General features: G+C 39.8%; 1 protein-coding gene across 1 annotated transcript in view; it reads right to left on the bottom strand.

Annotated features, from left to right (window-relative positions):
* Positions 1 to 3,511: 3,511 nt before the first annotated feature.
* Positions 3,512 to 17,060, bottom strand: part of UBA2 (ubiquitin like modifier activating enzyme 2) — a 27,493-nt gene continuing 13,944 nt past the window's right edge. Inside the window, exons 8-17 of the mRNA XM_019505277.1 lie at positions 13,243 to 13,364; positions 12,270 to 12,369; positions 11,669 to 11,829; positions 10,060 to 10,153; positions 9,846 to 9,958; positions 9,589 to 9,744; positions 7,865 to 7,961; positions 7,097 to 7,202; positions 6,328 to 6,464; positions 3,512 to 4,424 (exon numbers count right to left, since the gene is read on the bottom strand). Of these exons, the coding sequence (XP_019360822.1) occupies positions 4,240 to 4,424; positions 6,328 to 6,464; positions 7,097 to 7,202; positions 7,865 to 7,961; positions 9,589 to 9,744; positions 9,846 to 9,958; positions 10,060 to 10,153; positions 11,669 to 11,829; positions 12,270 to 12,369; positions 13,243 to 13,364 (1,271 nt within the window). The 3' untranslated portion in view covers positions 3,512 to 4,239. The remainder of the gene's footprint in view (positions 4,425 to 6,327; positions 6,465 to 7,096; positions 7,203 to 7,864; positions 7,962 to 9,588; positions 9,745 to 9,845; positions 9,959 to 10,059; positions 10,154 to 11,668; positions 11,830 to 12,269; positions 12,370 to 13,242; positions 13,365 to 17,060) is intronic.

The following is a 17,060-nucleotide window of genomic DNA, read 5'->3' as shown; positions in this document are numbered from 1 at the left end:
GAGTGAGTGAGTGAGTGTGTGTGTGTGTGTTGTATAGGAAAATATTTGACTACAACTTTTAATGCAAGGCTCTCCACTATGTTTTACAGACAATGAAGCAAGAAATGGGACATACCCAAGAAGTAGTAAACAGAAAACTAACCGTTTTCCTAAAAACTCATCTATGTTAGAGATATGCACCAACATAAATGACTGGAGCAAGCTGCACGTGTGTAACTTTACATCAGTGTAATTAGCAGTTTGCACTGCTACAACCACAGTGATGTAATAACTCTAGTGCAAAAACATGCAACAGAGACAGGCCACCCCAAAAAGACTTAGATGAAAAGCTCAGAAATAACCCAGACTTCCAAACTCCCGTATCTACTTCAGCTATAAATTTGCTTCCTTCAAGTATATTTTATTTTCTTACACATTTAAGTTAATTTTAAATACAGGTTTAAACCACTGAAATTATTATAAAGATCAGGAAACTTTGGATGCCTTCATTCAACTTCCAGTTAGCTTAGCAAAAAAATCTAAAGCTGGTGTAAGCATCAAGGAAATGTTTAGAAAGAAAACTTATACCAGCGGTGCTCAACCCCCCCACCAATGGGCCAGATCCAGTCCACAGAGCTCAGTTATCTGGTTCATAGGGCTTCTGAAGGGTATAGAAATTTGGTGGCAGGGGAGTGATGGCACTGTTAATTAATGCTCCAATACCACCAAATTTCCAGACCTCTGGGGAACTCTACAGGCTGGACAGCATGACCCTGCCTGCAAGCACATGGCTAGATTTGGGTGCTTGGGGTCTAGCTGGCATTTTGGATTGCACCCAGACAAATCCTAGGGACTCAGCACAGGACCTGGCCTGTAAACTGACCCGGTACTATTCATCCAGCTTGCAGGCCAAAAGGTCAAATGCCACTACTTTACACAAACACCAGACGGATGATGAAGGGCAAATCAAGGACACCCATGGTTCTGTCATTCTGAAATCTAGATTTCATTGCTCAGAGAAAAATTGCCTACTGAGTGATTAATTTGAGTATTGCTGAACTTAACAAGAAACCCATAGAAATATCTGACATCAAAAGGAACAATACATCTTACAGTCAGTTTCTACACAAGCAACTTCCTTAATAGAAACATTTATTATAATGTATTTGCTTAAAAAATATGGAAAAGATGAAGTGGCAGCTGTGGTCCCCTGGTTACACATGTTGCTAGATTAGCGTGTTATGTCTTGTGTTGTGTCAGGGTTGATGGTGTAGTTTTGCTAAGAGGTTAGACTATGGATTTGTATAGGTTGACTTGAATGGGGTAGATCCTGCCTTAGGCAGGGGGTCAGACTGGATAACTCCTTAAGGTCCTCCAGAGAAGTCCTACTTCTCTGACTCTCTATGAAAAACACATGTAATCAATGACAGGGATTGAAAGATTACTAAACTTATTACATGTTGCAACACTTAAGCAGAAACACTTTAAGAATCAAGCTTAGAACCAAGCATCTAGATCACTACTGCAGATTTCTGGAACTGTTTTTAGTCAAGTACTTAAGCTACTTTATCAGCTTGTTTTACATGGTCCACCAAGGTGCTCCATCAGCCTGCCTCAGCACAAGTGGCTCCTATCGCCCTGCAAATCACACTTGGTAGAGAACCCTTGGAAAACATAGAGCATTTCCTATATGTTGGCAGTCACCTCCCCCAGTCACTCTTGATGAAGAAATCAAACGCAGGATTCACTGTGCCAGCATATCCTTTGGAAAGCTGCTTCAGTGTCTTTGCTGGCTTGAGATCAGCATATGGAAACTAAGATCCTGGCCTACAATGCAGTGGTTATCCCCATGCTCCTCTACAGGTGTAAGCCATGAGTGACATATCAAAGCCAGCTTAAGCACCTGGAATGGTTCCATCAGTGTTGCCTCAGGAAGATCCTTCCCATTAGATGGGAAGATCATTGCACCAACGCCAGCATCCTCTCTGCAGCTAACAACCAGTGCTGAGGCAAAGATCATGAAACATCAACTTTGCTAGGCTGGCCACTGTGTGGCTGGCTGACATTCATATCCCTAAACAAGTCCTCTTCTCTCAACTTAGAAGCACTACAAGGACACCCTGAAAGCATATTTTAAGAAGCGTGGCATCAACCCTACAAATGGGGAAGTGCTGGCTGGTAACAGGTCCCAATGGTGCTGCACCATACATCAAGCTACAGCCCACTTCGAAGGGAACCATCTTGCTTAGGAAGCCGAGAAACAGCTAAGGAGGAAGGAAAGCACACAACATCCTGGCCAACAGCTGTCCCTCCCCAATCCACATGACAAGTGGGGCCTTTGGGAGAGTGGACTCCTCAGCCACCTTAAAACTCACCAGTAATACTGCCTGGCAGACATCATCCTTGTATCAAGGGATAGCAGATAAAGATACCAGAGGGAGTGACCCACATACTTCAAGAAACTGGAGTAATTTAAAATATAGTATTTAAGCACTATATGCACATTATCAAAACTCCTGTTCTGTAATTCCCTAGGCATATCAAAAGCTACAGAAACAAACAAGAATATTTACACACGTTCTCTGTCAAGATTTCTTCTCTTAAAATTGATGTTACATTTCAGGCAGCATTAAGAGCCCTTTAGATCAACTCCCACTGGTACTAACATCATCAAAATAATCTAGATTTTAAATTTCATATCTGGAAACACAATTTTCCATCTTCTCACTCATTATAATATGAAAGAATACTAAAATGGAATTGTGGAAAATGTCTCTCTCTCTTATTTGGATACTGGGTTTATGTATGGCCGATGGAGGTGACCTCTAGAGCTGCCAGACCATATGCTCAAACTAGAATTGGGAAAACGAAATAGTGTGATTTCTGGATTATTTCTGGTTAGAGCTTTGTTTACAAGTTTTACAGACTACACACCATAACAGACAGAATTTATTTGTGAATTTTATCTGCTCTTTTGGGCCAACACTGACCATATTAAAAACAAGAAATTTTGGTTCTGTATCCCTGGGATAGATTTTGGAAGCAACTTCAGTGATGTTTTAGTAACCCTGAGTTAGATGTTACATTCTCATGCAAAGCTGAAATGAAAATGTCAGACTTACTGCAAACTTTGGGACCTACTGTAGTGAACAAATAATGCTTTCAGAATATTGTTCCCTAAACCCATGCTTTCACCACAAGCACAGTAATTTTTAGTATAATCCCATTAAATGTAAAAAAACATCAAGCATAACACTTTGCAAAACGATAAGGAGGTATAACTACTACAAATTATAATCCGGAAAGGTGATTTAAATGCTGTTATTGAACAGGGCAATAACTGATTGTCCAGGAAGAAACATTAACAAAAGTTTTATTAAAAAAAATCCCCCTTCCACTTAAAAACAAATGATTTTTTTCATTCCGTACTATGAGATCATGTTTAAAAAAAATGAAAATAGTACAGTAATTTTTGAAGACTATACATTGTAAAATGTTGTAAGTCAGCATAAAACTGGACTGTGCAAGCAGATATAGCAAGTATTTCAGATGTCATTTATTTGGTCCATCAGATGTACAGTATAGTAGTAGTATTTGAGTTTTACAAAACATCAAATATAAATAACCTGAAACTGTAACAATACACAAAATCTGCTTCTTACACTGACATACCAGGCAGTACGAGCTGAAAAACTTGAGTAAATTAACATTGTTTTACAGTAATGTACATAGTGCCAGTTGGTGTTTAAGAACAAAGTTTAAACATAGCACTTTTGTTTTGAAGAATCTGCTCTCTCACTTTAGCTGAGGGTGTGAAAAATGATTAGATCTAGGCTAAAGATATTTTCCTGCTAGCCAAAAAAAAAAATCTAATATTTATAAAGCTGGGTATCAAATGATGACCCTTTACTAAACCAGAGAAATTTTTTTTTCCTAGATTCATACCTAAAGGTATTTACATAAAAAAAAATAACATGCTTGTTTTTCATGACTGTTTAAGCAAATACTTATGTTTAAGTATCCATAAACTAAGTTTCTACTACATTTAATATAACATATTGGAAAACTTCTACGTTTCTATTGAAATGAGTGTTTTTCCATCAAGAGGGATGGACACGTGTTCAGTAAGTCTGTGGTGCGATTTTTCCCTTGAAACAAAAGGCCATAAAATTAGTCTAGTTCTGAACATTTAACACACCCCAAAGTAATATCTTTGTTGTACTGTGTTATATGGATCTTTATGTCACTGGGTATATGTGCTCAGTCTAGTGCTATGATGTCATCTTGTTCTTCCGTTGGCTCTGTACGCACTCTCTTTGTACTGACATGCTCTTTGTCGTCTAGTTTTCTCTTGCGATTTTTGCCTTCTGTATTATCATCATCAGTATTGCTTGAAGGGCCTTCATCATCAGAATCAACAATCAATACATCATCTTGATCTTGCGCTGGAAAACAATCCAATTGATATATTCTAAAAAATGACTATTTAAAACCCTGTCTTGCTTATCACCGCAAATACAGAAAATGCCTCCAATGCCAAAATTAATGTTTTGGGGTATTGTTGATAAAAAAAATAATGAAATCTCTATTAAAATAGACTTTTCATGTATCACTTTTCTTCTAATCAAAAGGAATTAAAAATATTTCAGTATTCCCTCCAAAAACACTTTTTTGTTAGAAAAAGGTTATTTAGAAGTACCTTTGTACATATGCAAAGTTAGTAGGAAATGCACATTACATGAATGTCTCTTAAGAGACAGGAATAATTACACACACTTGAGTCAGTCCATCTTCATTTTTACTCTTAGTAAGTTCACTAAAACTTCTACTAGCAGTTCACTAGAACGTCTACATTCCATAAGAGAAAGAAAAAAAACCAAAGGATAAGAAAAGAAGGCTAGCTGAAGAGAGCTAAAAGATAACAAAACATAAATAAGGGAAGTACACAATTAAAGGATACAAAGCAGACTTGATTAAACATCTTTCCTTGATGTTTTTTGTGACCTCTTTACCGTTCTACCTGAAGCCCTATGTCCTATTCAAGCAGAGAGAAGGAGCCTTTTGGCAGGCAGAGGAGTACGACTTTTGTCTTGCCTGTGTCACGGGTTCCAGGAAAAAGAGCAGACTTGATTAATCAATTAATGGAGTCTGCTGGAGCAGCTTCAACAGCCTCCTGCATCTTGTGTATCAATGTTCCTGTGCTTAAAAATGGTGGTGGGGGCACCTGTACTAAAGCTCATTGAACAAGCTTTAGTTTAAGTGCTCCCGACCACCATTTCTATGCGTGAGGATGCTGATATACAAGACCCTGCGGCAATTAGAGCAGCTCCGAATTAATTAAAGCACCGTTCCCCCTCTGCCCTCCCCATGTAAAAGTGCCCTAAAAATGTAACAATTGATTAATTTGAAATGATCCTGACCTAATCTTATTTTAGAAGGCATAGCAGGACATTAAGGTAATGTGAAAATCATCACCGCACAATTCTGCACATATTGAGTAAAACATAAGAATCAAAGGAATGTCCCCCAAAATTTAAAAAAAAAAAACCAAAACATACACAGAATTTCAATCACACAACAAACTTTCAGACTTACTTATTTCCATGCAACAGGACACTTCAAATATTTTAAACTTAGGGAAGTTTAAAGAGTTCTACATCCAACTGAATTATTCTTAGCCTACTGTTATACCTTTGAATAAGGCCATTGGATTTACGATGAATCCAAGTTTTCTGACTCTCAATTTAAGAAAAATAGAAAACAACATATATAAAGACATTTAAAAGGCTACCACCTTCATAATGCATACAACAGGACATTTTTAGAAAAAAGTGTTTTTATAAGGGTGCCTCATGTTCAAAGGAATACAGTATTCAGAATACCTTCAAAGACCCTTTAAAACATCAAGAAGGAAACAGTAAAAGTGCTTTTCTGGTCAGCACAATGCTTTTCATCTTGCTTTCCTTGGAGGAGATGAGGGGAAAAAAGGAAGGATATTAATTATTTCATTGCACATTAATGTTATTGCTTTTTAGTTGGATTACCAGGATCCTTAAGTTCCAGATCTGCAGCACAGGTAGTATGTAACTTGAAAGAGTCCACAAAAAGGAGTTTTATTTTTACAGCAACTTACTGTATGATGCGAGGGATCTATTATACACCACCTCTACCTGAGAAGTCCTTTTGTCCATTAAACAAAAGCAGAACCTTTTTTAGAAAAAGAGAAACTGACAAACATTTTGGTTCTATATTACATTTTTGATGACAGCCTCAAAGGTGAGTTTTTACTAACAAATCTGTTCCCATAAAAATAAACCATTTTATTCTAACTCATTTACTATTTGTTACCTGTTGATGTTGATGGCTGTGCTCCATCATCACTACCATTGGTGATGTTCTTGGAAGCTGGTTCTGATGGTTTGGGGCCAACTTTTTCAGGAGCATCTCCAACAACCTCAAATTCTACATCATTTTCTAGATCTTCACTGCAGAAAAATCCACATGCTTTTAAACAACCATGTAAGTATGAATACCGGTCTTTGCACAAACACAACACATTTGATTTAACCACTACCAGACCAATATGCAAATATTTAAAAAAATGCTCATAATGAACAGGAAAGAACTGTTCAAGCCCCTCCTAACTGACTTAGGTTTTTTCATATAGTCTGCCTTAGGAAGATACTTAATTGAATGTTTTTCTCCCAGCTTCTTTTTACTCCTATCTTCTACTTTCATCCCAAATGAAAATTTGACCCAACTTTTGCAAAGTGAATACCAATTTGTTTAGCTTTATTTTGATCACAAGTAGTAGAGCAATCAATCACCAATTTCTCATAATAGCTAAGTAATCTTTTATTTGTTGAGAATCCTGAGTACATAATCTTTTGGGTATACAGTGCATTCTCATTTTTTACATTAAAAATTAACTACTTAATCTCATAGTAGGTATCTCAATTATTTCACCCAACTGTAGGCTTAATGGTTTCCTTCCAAGCTTTCTGTTCCTTAATAGTTAAAACTAACTTGTAGGTTTAAAATTCTGCGTGTGGGAAATCCCCCTTAAAATTATTCTAAATACATACACACAAGAAAACAAACACTCCACAATCCTTACCAATGAAGTACGTTGATTAACAGTGTATAGTCCTGGAGGAAGTCATCTGCTTGTAGCCTAGTGCCATTTCGAATTCCAAAATCTGATAACTTCCTGTGGTTATTTGCTAGGAAAATATTGAATTGTTTCACTTATTTTTATAAAGATTATGTTAAGTACTAGAATTCATAACTATGCTTTACATCTGAATATATGAGAAGTTTAATTTTTCATCCAGAAATTCATTGCAAGGAAAGGGTATTGAAGTATATTTAGCTTACTTTAAAATGTTATTAGAAACTATGCTAATACACTAAAACATACTTATTGAATATTAAAATTTTCTAGGTTTATTTTAAACCAGGAAAGCCAAACATTTCAGAGTCATGTCCTTTCACTTTCATGTCATTTGTACTAAATATTTCTGAACTACTACTAGGGCTGTTTATTACTTGTATTGTGGAAGTACCTAGAACGACCAGTCATGGCATGACAAAAAATAAGTACAACACGAAAGCCAAATGGATACAGATGGAGGAAGATAACTTCTCCATTATTCCAGCCGGTACAAACTACTCTTGTAACAGGAATTCTGGGGCATGGGACTGAACAGCTTGACCTGGGGAGGCTTGCACAGAACAGATCTGCAACATGCAGACAGTCCTAACATAAATGTACATGCACTACTCGGTTGACTTCAGAATGATCAGTTGCTGGATTTGGGCCAAAATGTTCTTTGGTTGTACTGCTATGTTTTAGTTTCTCTTCCAAAAGTTACTGTTCACATACCTTCCGTTTCTCCCTCCTCTGAGGAGATAAGAATAGTTCCTTTTCCGTCTTCTATCTGCACATCCGGTGCTACCATAGCAAATTTTTCTTTCACTATCTGAAAAGATAAAAATGACTAAGTTTAAAACATTCTATTTTAAGATCAATAACGTGGGGAAATTCCTTCAAAAACAGAATAATTCCATTTCCAATTTAAGCCTATAAAAATATCTCTTTACAGATACAGTCCAAAGTGATTGCCCCCCCCAATCCCAAAAGGTACATGATCTAGTCAATGCAAACTATCTACAGCACCAAATTTGTATGCTCGCCTCAATTTTTTCAATACATTTTTAAATCTAATTAAGTTAAACTAGAGTCAAGATATTAAAATGGTTGTCATCATGCATTTTATTACTTAGGAAATAAAACATGCTGAAAGTTCTCTTAGTACTCAATATATTTCTTTTGTAAATCTGTAGAATGGCAACTTCTAAAATATAGTATGAATGTTACTTAAAAAACCCTCAAAATGTAGACTGTTAGTACTACCCAATATAAAACAAAAAATACTGTATTCATATTTAGAACAAAAATAACTGAAAAGTTACAAAATGCAAACATTCCTTTACAGAATGTACAACTACAAGAAATGACCACATGGACTTCTTTTTTTTATCTTAGCTCAGCAAGCCACAAAGTAAAGGGCAAAAGATAACAGCCAACATAAGGTAAAAAGCAGACAAAGACTAAGGCAACCGGGCACTACCTTTAGTGCTGGGTCTGCCCTGCCACTAGGGGGCTGGCCTGAGACCAGCCCCAGGGAACATCCAGGGGTTGGGGTGCTAGGCACCTGCCCTGGGGCCCTACCCTCTACCCAACCCGCCACCCCACAGCCCCCCACTCTGGGCTTGAAGACCCAAAATATTATAATTAATTTTCCGCTTGTATATAGTTTCCCACTTTTTTATGGTTGGTGGGTGGAGATAGTGGTGGAGGGGCTCTGTTGATTGAGGGGATTCTGTTTGTTGGGGGGGGAGGGATGGGGTGGGTGTTGTGAGGGTAATGTTTTTTTGTTTCAACCATGTGCAGGTTCTGAGAGTGGTGCTGGGGGTGGACAGGGGGTAGGGGGTGTGTGGATGGTGGGGCAGGTGGGCTGCAGCAGGAAGTGCAGAAGGGCGGGGGGTGGGCATGGGCTCTGGTGGCCAGTGCCCTGGTTCCCATGGGGGCCTTCTGGGGCCAGCGCCATGGCCAGCAGGAGCACAGGGTGCTGGGCATTGCTGGCAGGGGCTGAAACAGCTCTGGTGCAGAGAGGCAGGATGGACAAGGCGAGAGCTGTCTGCTGCCCTGCACTGGGCACACGGCTCTTGGGCAGTGAAGAGGCTGGCCAGGGATCAGTTTCCCAGATGCATGTGGCTGGAGCCTGGAGCTCCCCCTGGTGGCCACAGGGGCACATGGCAGGCCTGTAGGGACTTGGGACTAACTTTAGCCTTGAGTCCTGGCATGTGTAGACACCTGCCAAAAATTGCTTAGTGCACATTAAATTTAGTTGGACTTCAGTGCACTTGTAGACATGCCCCAAGCGTTACATCCTATGTATCCTGTATATCCTAATAAAGCATTAGACCCATCAACTACCCTTTGTAGCACTTTAAATGTTCTTAAATTCTGATATATTTAAATTGAAAAAAGTGCAATAGAAAATTGAAAAACTGTAGTTATATGTTTGAAATGTCAGTCTTTACCTTGTCTTGTAATGTTAACACTGTAACTTTGTGTACATTAAGTTTCACCGTCACTTCTGGCTTACTTGCGCACACATAACAATTGGGATTCGGAGGATCCAGAGCACAAGGAACAAGAAGCTTCTTTCTTGGATTTGGCTGTTTGTTCAGAAAAATCTTGGAGGAGGAAGGGGGGGGAAGGTTAGAATTAAATATATAATGAATATATTTGAAATTATATATATGAAAAAAGGGAAAACACATTATTTTCCACTTACTGTTCTACACTGATCTAGTTTTCCTGATAATATCTTCAAACCTTCCAACACGATTAGACCAGCTATTACTGCATTAGTTGTGGCAATAGCGGGGATAATATTTCCTGCCATTGCTGCAAAATAAACAAACATTTTATTCACAGCAGATGGAATTTTTCAAGCCATGTAGCACAAATATTTGACATAGTGAAATAACAATGCATTTTATACTTACATTTGATATCAAATCTGCTCTTCATATTCATACTGAAAACATGCATCCTGAGGTTTGCAGCAGAAGTGACAAAATCCATTGCAGATGGATCATCCTGGCAGTACCATTTTAAAAAAGCAAAACAAAACATTTTTGTCCAGATTTTTATTGTAAAAAAACATTTCCATCAAAGCTTTGGAGCAATCGATACAACACTGATCTACTCAAGCTAACATACTTTTTTCAGATTGTATTTATAAAATTTTAGACACTGCAGTACTGTAGACAAATGCAAATCGCCAAACAAAAAAGTAGTATTTGCCTAATACTGTTTATGTCCAAAGCAATGAAGAGACAGAAGTCATATGACATCCTTGGAAGATAAAAAAAAGTTTTATCCACATTAACAGATGGGGACATTGAGAAAGGCAGGTGAGACATGCTGCTGAAGGCTACCCATTAGTCAGCGATACAGCTGGGTTTAGAATTTATAATTCTGAACTCTCAAATCCACCAAATTCACCACACTGGCGTCCCGTGAAAAATATTCTTCCTCTCAGCCTTCAAGAATTCATAATTCTACTGTATCAAACCATTATCAATATCCCATGGTCCATAAAAACAGAGCATAAAGTTTTTTTCTTATAGTTAAAAATACCCAGCATGAAATGTGACAGGCAAAATATAATCTTGAATTTATAGCTGGGCAGTTCAAGACAAAAATCGATTTAGGTTTGGATCCTGTAAACTACTTAATGTGGGCACAAATATTTGTTCGTGCATAGCAGTATGTAGGATTACAGCTTTTAATGATGGTCTAAACATATTTCCAAGACTTTATATCGATCTTTGAATTTATTTGAGATCTTAAATTTTTTCAAGTTTGGTAGCTGACGTAACCAGACTGATTGCAAATCTGGTTTGAAACAGACTGTCCTCCAACATTGTTCCTATTTACCTCTGTCTTCAAATATTCTCTCTTTTGTTCGACCCACAAAATGCTTTGGAAATTAAAGTATAACAATCCAAATCTTTTATTATACTAGTCTACTATAGAAAGACAATTAGCAAAAAACTTTGCTTTTGCTTCACTTCAAAACAGTCACAGCCACATTGTTTTAGTGACTCGAGCAATAGCAAGATCAACACTTTTGGCTTCTCATTTTCCTTCAGCAAAACTGCATAAGATACCACAGGCATACTGTAAAGAATTTGGCACTAGATTTAAACAGTAATCAGTTCTCTCTCTCCACAACAACATAAAGTATAAACTTAGAATAACAAAATAAATCTTTTTTTGTGAAAGATATTGATACTTTCAAAACCAGAACTGGAAATGGTAAAAATTACCAATACTCCTGCTGTATTTGATATGCCTCTCTCTCAGAGTAAAGATTTCACTTCCTAAGAAGTGGATGCTGAATATTGATCAACAGTAAATTGCCTTAATTACTCCCACATACCTCTCTGTTTAACCAAGATTATATACAAAAGAAAAAAATTCCCCAAGCCAAGCCTGTTTTTGTTTCTAGAAGTGCTACCCTACTGTCAAAACTTAGTCTTTAGTGCTTATTTAAACACACACATGCACTTAGTGTATGACCACTCCCTATACATTTGCTGAACTAACCTTATCCCATATAAGCTCAGCTCCATCACCTTTTTCAGCTAGGTGATGTCTCAAAGTTTCCACACTCTTTGAAAACAAGCGTGCATAGCTCCTGACATCCAGAACCTGTTGATCTTTCAGGACCGTGGAGGATTCATTTTGCTGATCAGGTGTATTTTTTTCTTCAAAAGGAAAGAAAAAAACCATTGAAAACCTACAAGATCTAGGAATTTGAGAGACATCTGCTAAAATAGAATGTAGTACATATGGAATAAAATTATACTGCAAATTATTTTATAAGAAACCTGAACTTAAAATCGTGCCTTTAAGAGTTAAGTCACTGCATATTCCTATCAGCTAAAACTGCTGCAAATGCTACAACTAATACAAACAAAACATAAAGGAGTCTACAGACACTTGTGAGACTTATCATAAATGAGAGAGGTATAATTCTAGGATGTTAAACCTTACATAGTGATCCGTAGGGTTTTAAAATATAAGTACTGAAGTTACAATACTTGCAAACAGTTTCAATGATGGGTAAAAATAATTTCATGTGGCTGAATCCTGAAACAGAAGGTATAACTTAGTACCAGACAAAAATGAGAGAGAGAAATATTACCTTGATTCTGTACTTCAGTCCAATCTAGTGGCACTGGAGGTTTCCTTTTCCTCCAAAGCTTATCCATTGTCAGCAAGTATCTGATGTCATCTTTGAAAAGCTAACATATATTAAGCAATAAGAAGAAATATAAAGGTATGTAAACTTTGTTTTACTTTATTGGATTTGTACCATTTTGTGTTTCTCCCCCACAAGGGCACTTGCAAAGAGAATTGTCATGTACTTTTAGTTAACTCATGAAGTGACCTAAAGGCAACAGATTCTGTAAAACTGTTCTTAATATATGCCTTCTAAGGCTTGCTTTTTCATGTAAAAGCAGAGGCAGCTGTATTTAACAGGTAAAATATTTCACTTTAGAAGAAGTGTCAGGGAATAACAACCCAGAGAGATTATGTTCTTGCTGAAGTCACATGCATTTTTACCTATAAGTCTATTTAAAAATGGCCACCTTATACCAAGATCCTTAAGACTAGCAGTGCTGCTTAACATCACAGCCCACCCACATCTGTTCCTTCCCTCCAACGACCAGAAAGATCCTGAAACAGAACCCACTTCTCTGTTCTGAGATTAACTGTGTACAGATGATATCAGACAGTGTTTTCACCCTCACACAAGCTTCTGTTTATACGAGAAGAGCTCCCTACAGAGTCCAAAATTAGATTTTAAATTTGTTCTCATGCAAAAATAATTTTAAAGCAAATATGATTTCATCCTTACCATTTGTACCATATGTCACTACTCTGATATCACACTGGCAGCTGGGTAAGTGCCTTCTGTTCAGGCACAGGGAAAAGACTATAATAGGGAAGCGCAGGAGAACCCAGGGACAAAAAACATGGTAGGACCATGATGCTATATACTCATATCATAATCTTATTTGGTTGTTACTTTAAGGGGTCAAAATTGAAAGCTATGGCTTAAGTTAACAGTAATTCAAACAGCTCAAAGATATTTTTGGGTGCAAAAATGGTACCTTAGTAAAAAGTTTAACTGGATCATATCCAGTTGATTTAGCCCACTCCTTAGTTGAAACACGTTTAATATCACCATCTTCATTAGATGCTCGTGCTCTGGCTTCTGCTTCTGCTGGCTCCCCTATTAATAAAAAGATGATGATTTATTCAAACTACAAAGAAAAAACCCATCAGAATTGTGATACTAAACTAAAATTATTCTGGGAATATAACTAAATGTTCACTGGCCTTTGAAGTATAGCTTTTTCCCCTTCTCAAGCTTATGTGAATATCAGAGAAATCAAAGCAAAAAGGGAAAAAATGGTTACTTGCCTTTACAGTAGCCACAGTTTTTCAATAAGTTCTGTACGTGTGGCTCTCACTCATGGTCTACATAAGCCTTCTGCATTGGAGCTTGAAGTGTTTTCACTTTTAATGTCCACAAGATGTTGCACTACGAGCAGTGTTGGCCCTTTATGCTCCCAATCCCAACAGCATAAAAAACAAAGTAGCTGCGGCCACCACCTAGTTCCTTTTTTGCTCAGACTCCAGATGACAAGGCTACAAACTGTAGGTGTTACTGGGTAGATCATGAAATTCAATTGCACAGAAACTCTCAAACAAGTTACTACTAAAGGTATAACCAAACCAGACTTCCTCTAAAGTAGTGAGACAGAAGCTAAATGGTGGATAGAGGGGTAAAGAATCAGTCCTGAGACAGATCTGGTTGATAGGTTGCAGAAGCAGAGAGACAGAGATTCCCTTGTCTACCTTTTCCTGAGCTGGGGGGACACCCTCCCAAATGACAACTACAATCTGTGAAATCCAGTACTGGTTCTGGAATATTTCAGTGGGTGCACAACCTCAGTCTTTGCACTGAAGAATTATTTGCAGTCAATTTGTAAATCCTTTATGTCTGTACTTCTTTAGGCAACTTGAAACAGACAACCATGATGCCTTCCTCATAACAACTATTCTTGACATCAGTCTTACTCCTGTATCTACTATATCCAGTGGCACCTGCGGAGTATTTGATTCCAGTTACCTTTCTAAACAGACACACTCTTTAGGATCCCCATGGATTTCATATTTCTCCTTAGCATTTCACAGCCAAACCAAGTAGTAATAGTATGCTAGAACAGCCTACTATAGGGCTGTCCAACTGCCAGCCTGTTGTGTCTCCAGGTTCCTGCCCAGACACAGCTCCACACCCACTGATTAGGCTGTAATAAAAGAGCTTTCTCCCTCCTCTGGCTTTCACTGCCTGCCCCTAGCCCTGACCCAGGCGGTGAGGCAGTGTACTGTGGCCTGGCCCTGGAAGCTGAGGGTGAGCCTAGGGCTGTGTGATGTACTGGTGGGCAACGCAGTGCATGCAGTGCAGCAGTTAAGATGGTGGAAGGCCTGTATAGACACACAGTGCAGTGGGAAGGTGGGAGATGGAAGGAGGTGTCCACACGATCTGTGGCCAGGATGCCCACAGCTTGCCTACACCTACACGTGTGCAGACTCCCACTGCAGAGCATTCAAGTGTTGACAGCCCTAGCCTAATAAGGTAAGCAGCTGGCTGCCACCCCCAAGAGGAGGCACAAGGTGGTGGTAGGGGACTCCCTCCAGCGGGGCAGAGGGACCCATCTGTTGTCTGGACCCCCAAGCCCGTGAGGTCTGCTGCCTCCCAGGGACCCGCAGCCGGGGTGTAGTAGAGAGGATCCCCAGGCTTGTCTGGCTCTCCGACTACTACCCCATGCTCCTCATCCATGTGGGAACTAATGACACTGCCAGGAGTAATCTATAGGGCTCTGAGGGGCTGGGCTCAAGAGGATGGGCGCCCAGGTAGTCTCTTCTTCTGTGATCCCTGTTGCAGGCTGTGGTCCCAGAAGGAAAGGATACATCAAGGAAGTGAACCAACGACTCCAACGCTGGTGCCACTGAGAAGGCTTCGGATTCCTTGACCACAGCGTGCACTTCAGGGAGAGAGAGAGGACTCCTGGGAGGGATAGCATCCACCTCACGAGGAAAGGTAAGTCCCTGTTCGCGGCCAGGACGGCCGATCTTTTGGACAGGACTTTAAACTAAGATTGCTGGGGGATGGGGATGCACAAATTCAAACATGTCCAGGGACCAACATATAAGTCCAGTAAATAGGAACACTGGGAGAGACACTCTTTTCATAGATTCATAGAGGCTAGGGTCGGAAGGGACCTCAACAGATTATCGACACCCTGCCTAGGCAGGAAAGAGTGCCTATCCAGCCTTCTCTTAAAGACCCCCAAGGTAGGGGAGAGCACCACCTCCCTTGGAAGCCCATTACAAATTCTGTCTACACTTACTGTAAAGAAGTTTTTCCTGGTATTGAGCTCTGTCAGTTTGTGACCATTGTTCCTTGTTACCCCAAGAGGAGCTCTGATGAACAGAGCATCTCCGATCCCTTGCTGCATCCCCCTAATGAACATGTAGGCGGCCACAAAAATCATCTCTGAGCCTTCTCTTGCAGAGGCTGAAGAGGTCCAGGTCTCTCAGTCTCTCCTCACAGGGCTTGTCCTGTAAGCCCCTAACCATATAAGTGGCCCTCCTCTGGACCCTCTCGAGTTTATCGACATCCTTCCTGAAGTACGGCACCCAAAACTGGATGCAGTACTCCAACTGCGGTCTTATCAATGCCCCATAGAGGGGAAGTATCACTGCCTTGGATCTATTTGTCATGCAAGAGCTGAGGGAATAGTCCTCCATCAGCACAACGGGAAGACAAGGGCCTCAGGAGGAGGGCTCAAGTGCCTAGATACTAATGCCAGGAGCATGGGGAGCAAGCAGGAGGAGCTAGCTCCTCCTACTCTGTAATGTGCATTATGATCTAGTAGGGATTACAGAGACCTGGTGGGACTCCTCACACGACTGGAGTGTAGCTATAGAGAGCTACACCCTACATAGAAGGGACCGGGTGGGGAAAAAAGATGGAGACATTGCTCTCTATGTGAAAGAGCAGTATACTCCTCCTTGGAGGCTGACATTGGCTCCAAAAATGGACAGCTTGAAATCCTCTGGAGGGGGTGCGGCCAGAGAGACTTAACTGTAGGTATATACTATAGACCACCAAACCAGGGGGAGGAACTTGATCTGGAGTTTGCCTGAGAATTCACCAAGGCTGCACGTGCATGTGACATGGTCGTCATGGGCGATCTAGACATCTCCTGGGAGGAACACTCAGCAAAGTTAAAACAGTCGCGATCCTTCCTGACCTGTCGAGGAGCAATTCCTGACTCAGAATGTGCGTGGACTAACCAGAGGTGATGCTCTGCTAGACTTGGTCCTGGCCAAAGGAGATGACCTGATGATCGACTTAATTATAGAGGGAAATCCGGGTGACAGCGACAATGAAACCATCATGTTCATTGTCCGACATAAGGCAGACAAATTGCATAGCAGGACTGAAGTCTTGGACTTCAAAAAGGAAAATTCAACAAGCTTAGGTCACTAGTAGGGCAAGTGCTGTGGGACCAGGGACCGAAGGTGAAAGGTGTGCACAGAGTGGTTGTTCCTTAAGGACACAATCCTTGAAGCACAAAGGAAGTCCATTCCCATGCGGAGAAAAGGTAACAGAAGGGCTGGGAAGGCCTCTTGTCTAAACAGGGAAATCATGGTCCTCCTAAGAAAGAAGAGGCTTATAAACAATGGAAGTTTGGGGCAGGCCCCAAGGAGGACTATTCCACAACAGCCTGCATTTGCAGGGAACAGATAAGAAAGCCTAAAGCAGCGACCAAACTTAGACTAGCAATAGGAATCAAGGACAACAAGAGGTTCTTCTTTAGGTACATAGGGAACAGGAAGAAAACAAATGAGAGTG

The sequence above is a fragment of the Gavialis gangeticus genome, unplaced genomic scaffold (genome assembly GCF_001723915.1).
Source record: "Gavialis gangeticus isolate Ggan-Ray unplaced genomic scaffold, GavGan_comp1, whole genome shotgun sequence".
NCBI lineage: Eukaryota > Metazoa > Chordata > Crocodylia > Gavialidae > Gavialis > Gavialis gangeticus.
This window is presented reverse-complemented; position numbering and strand designations above follow the sequence as displayed.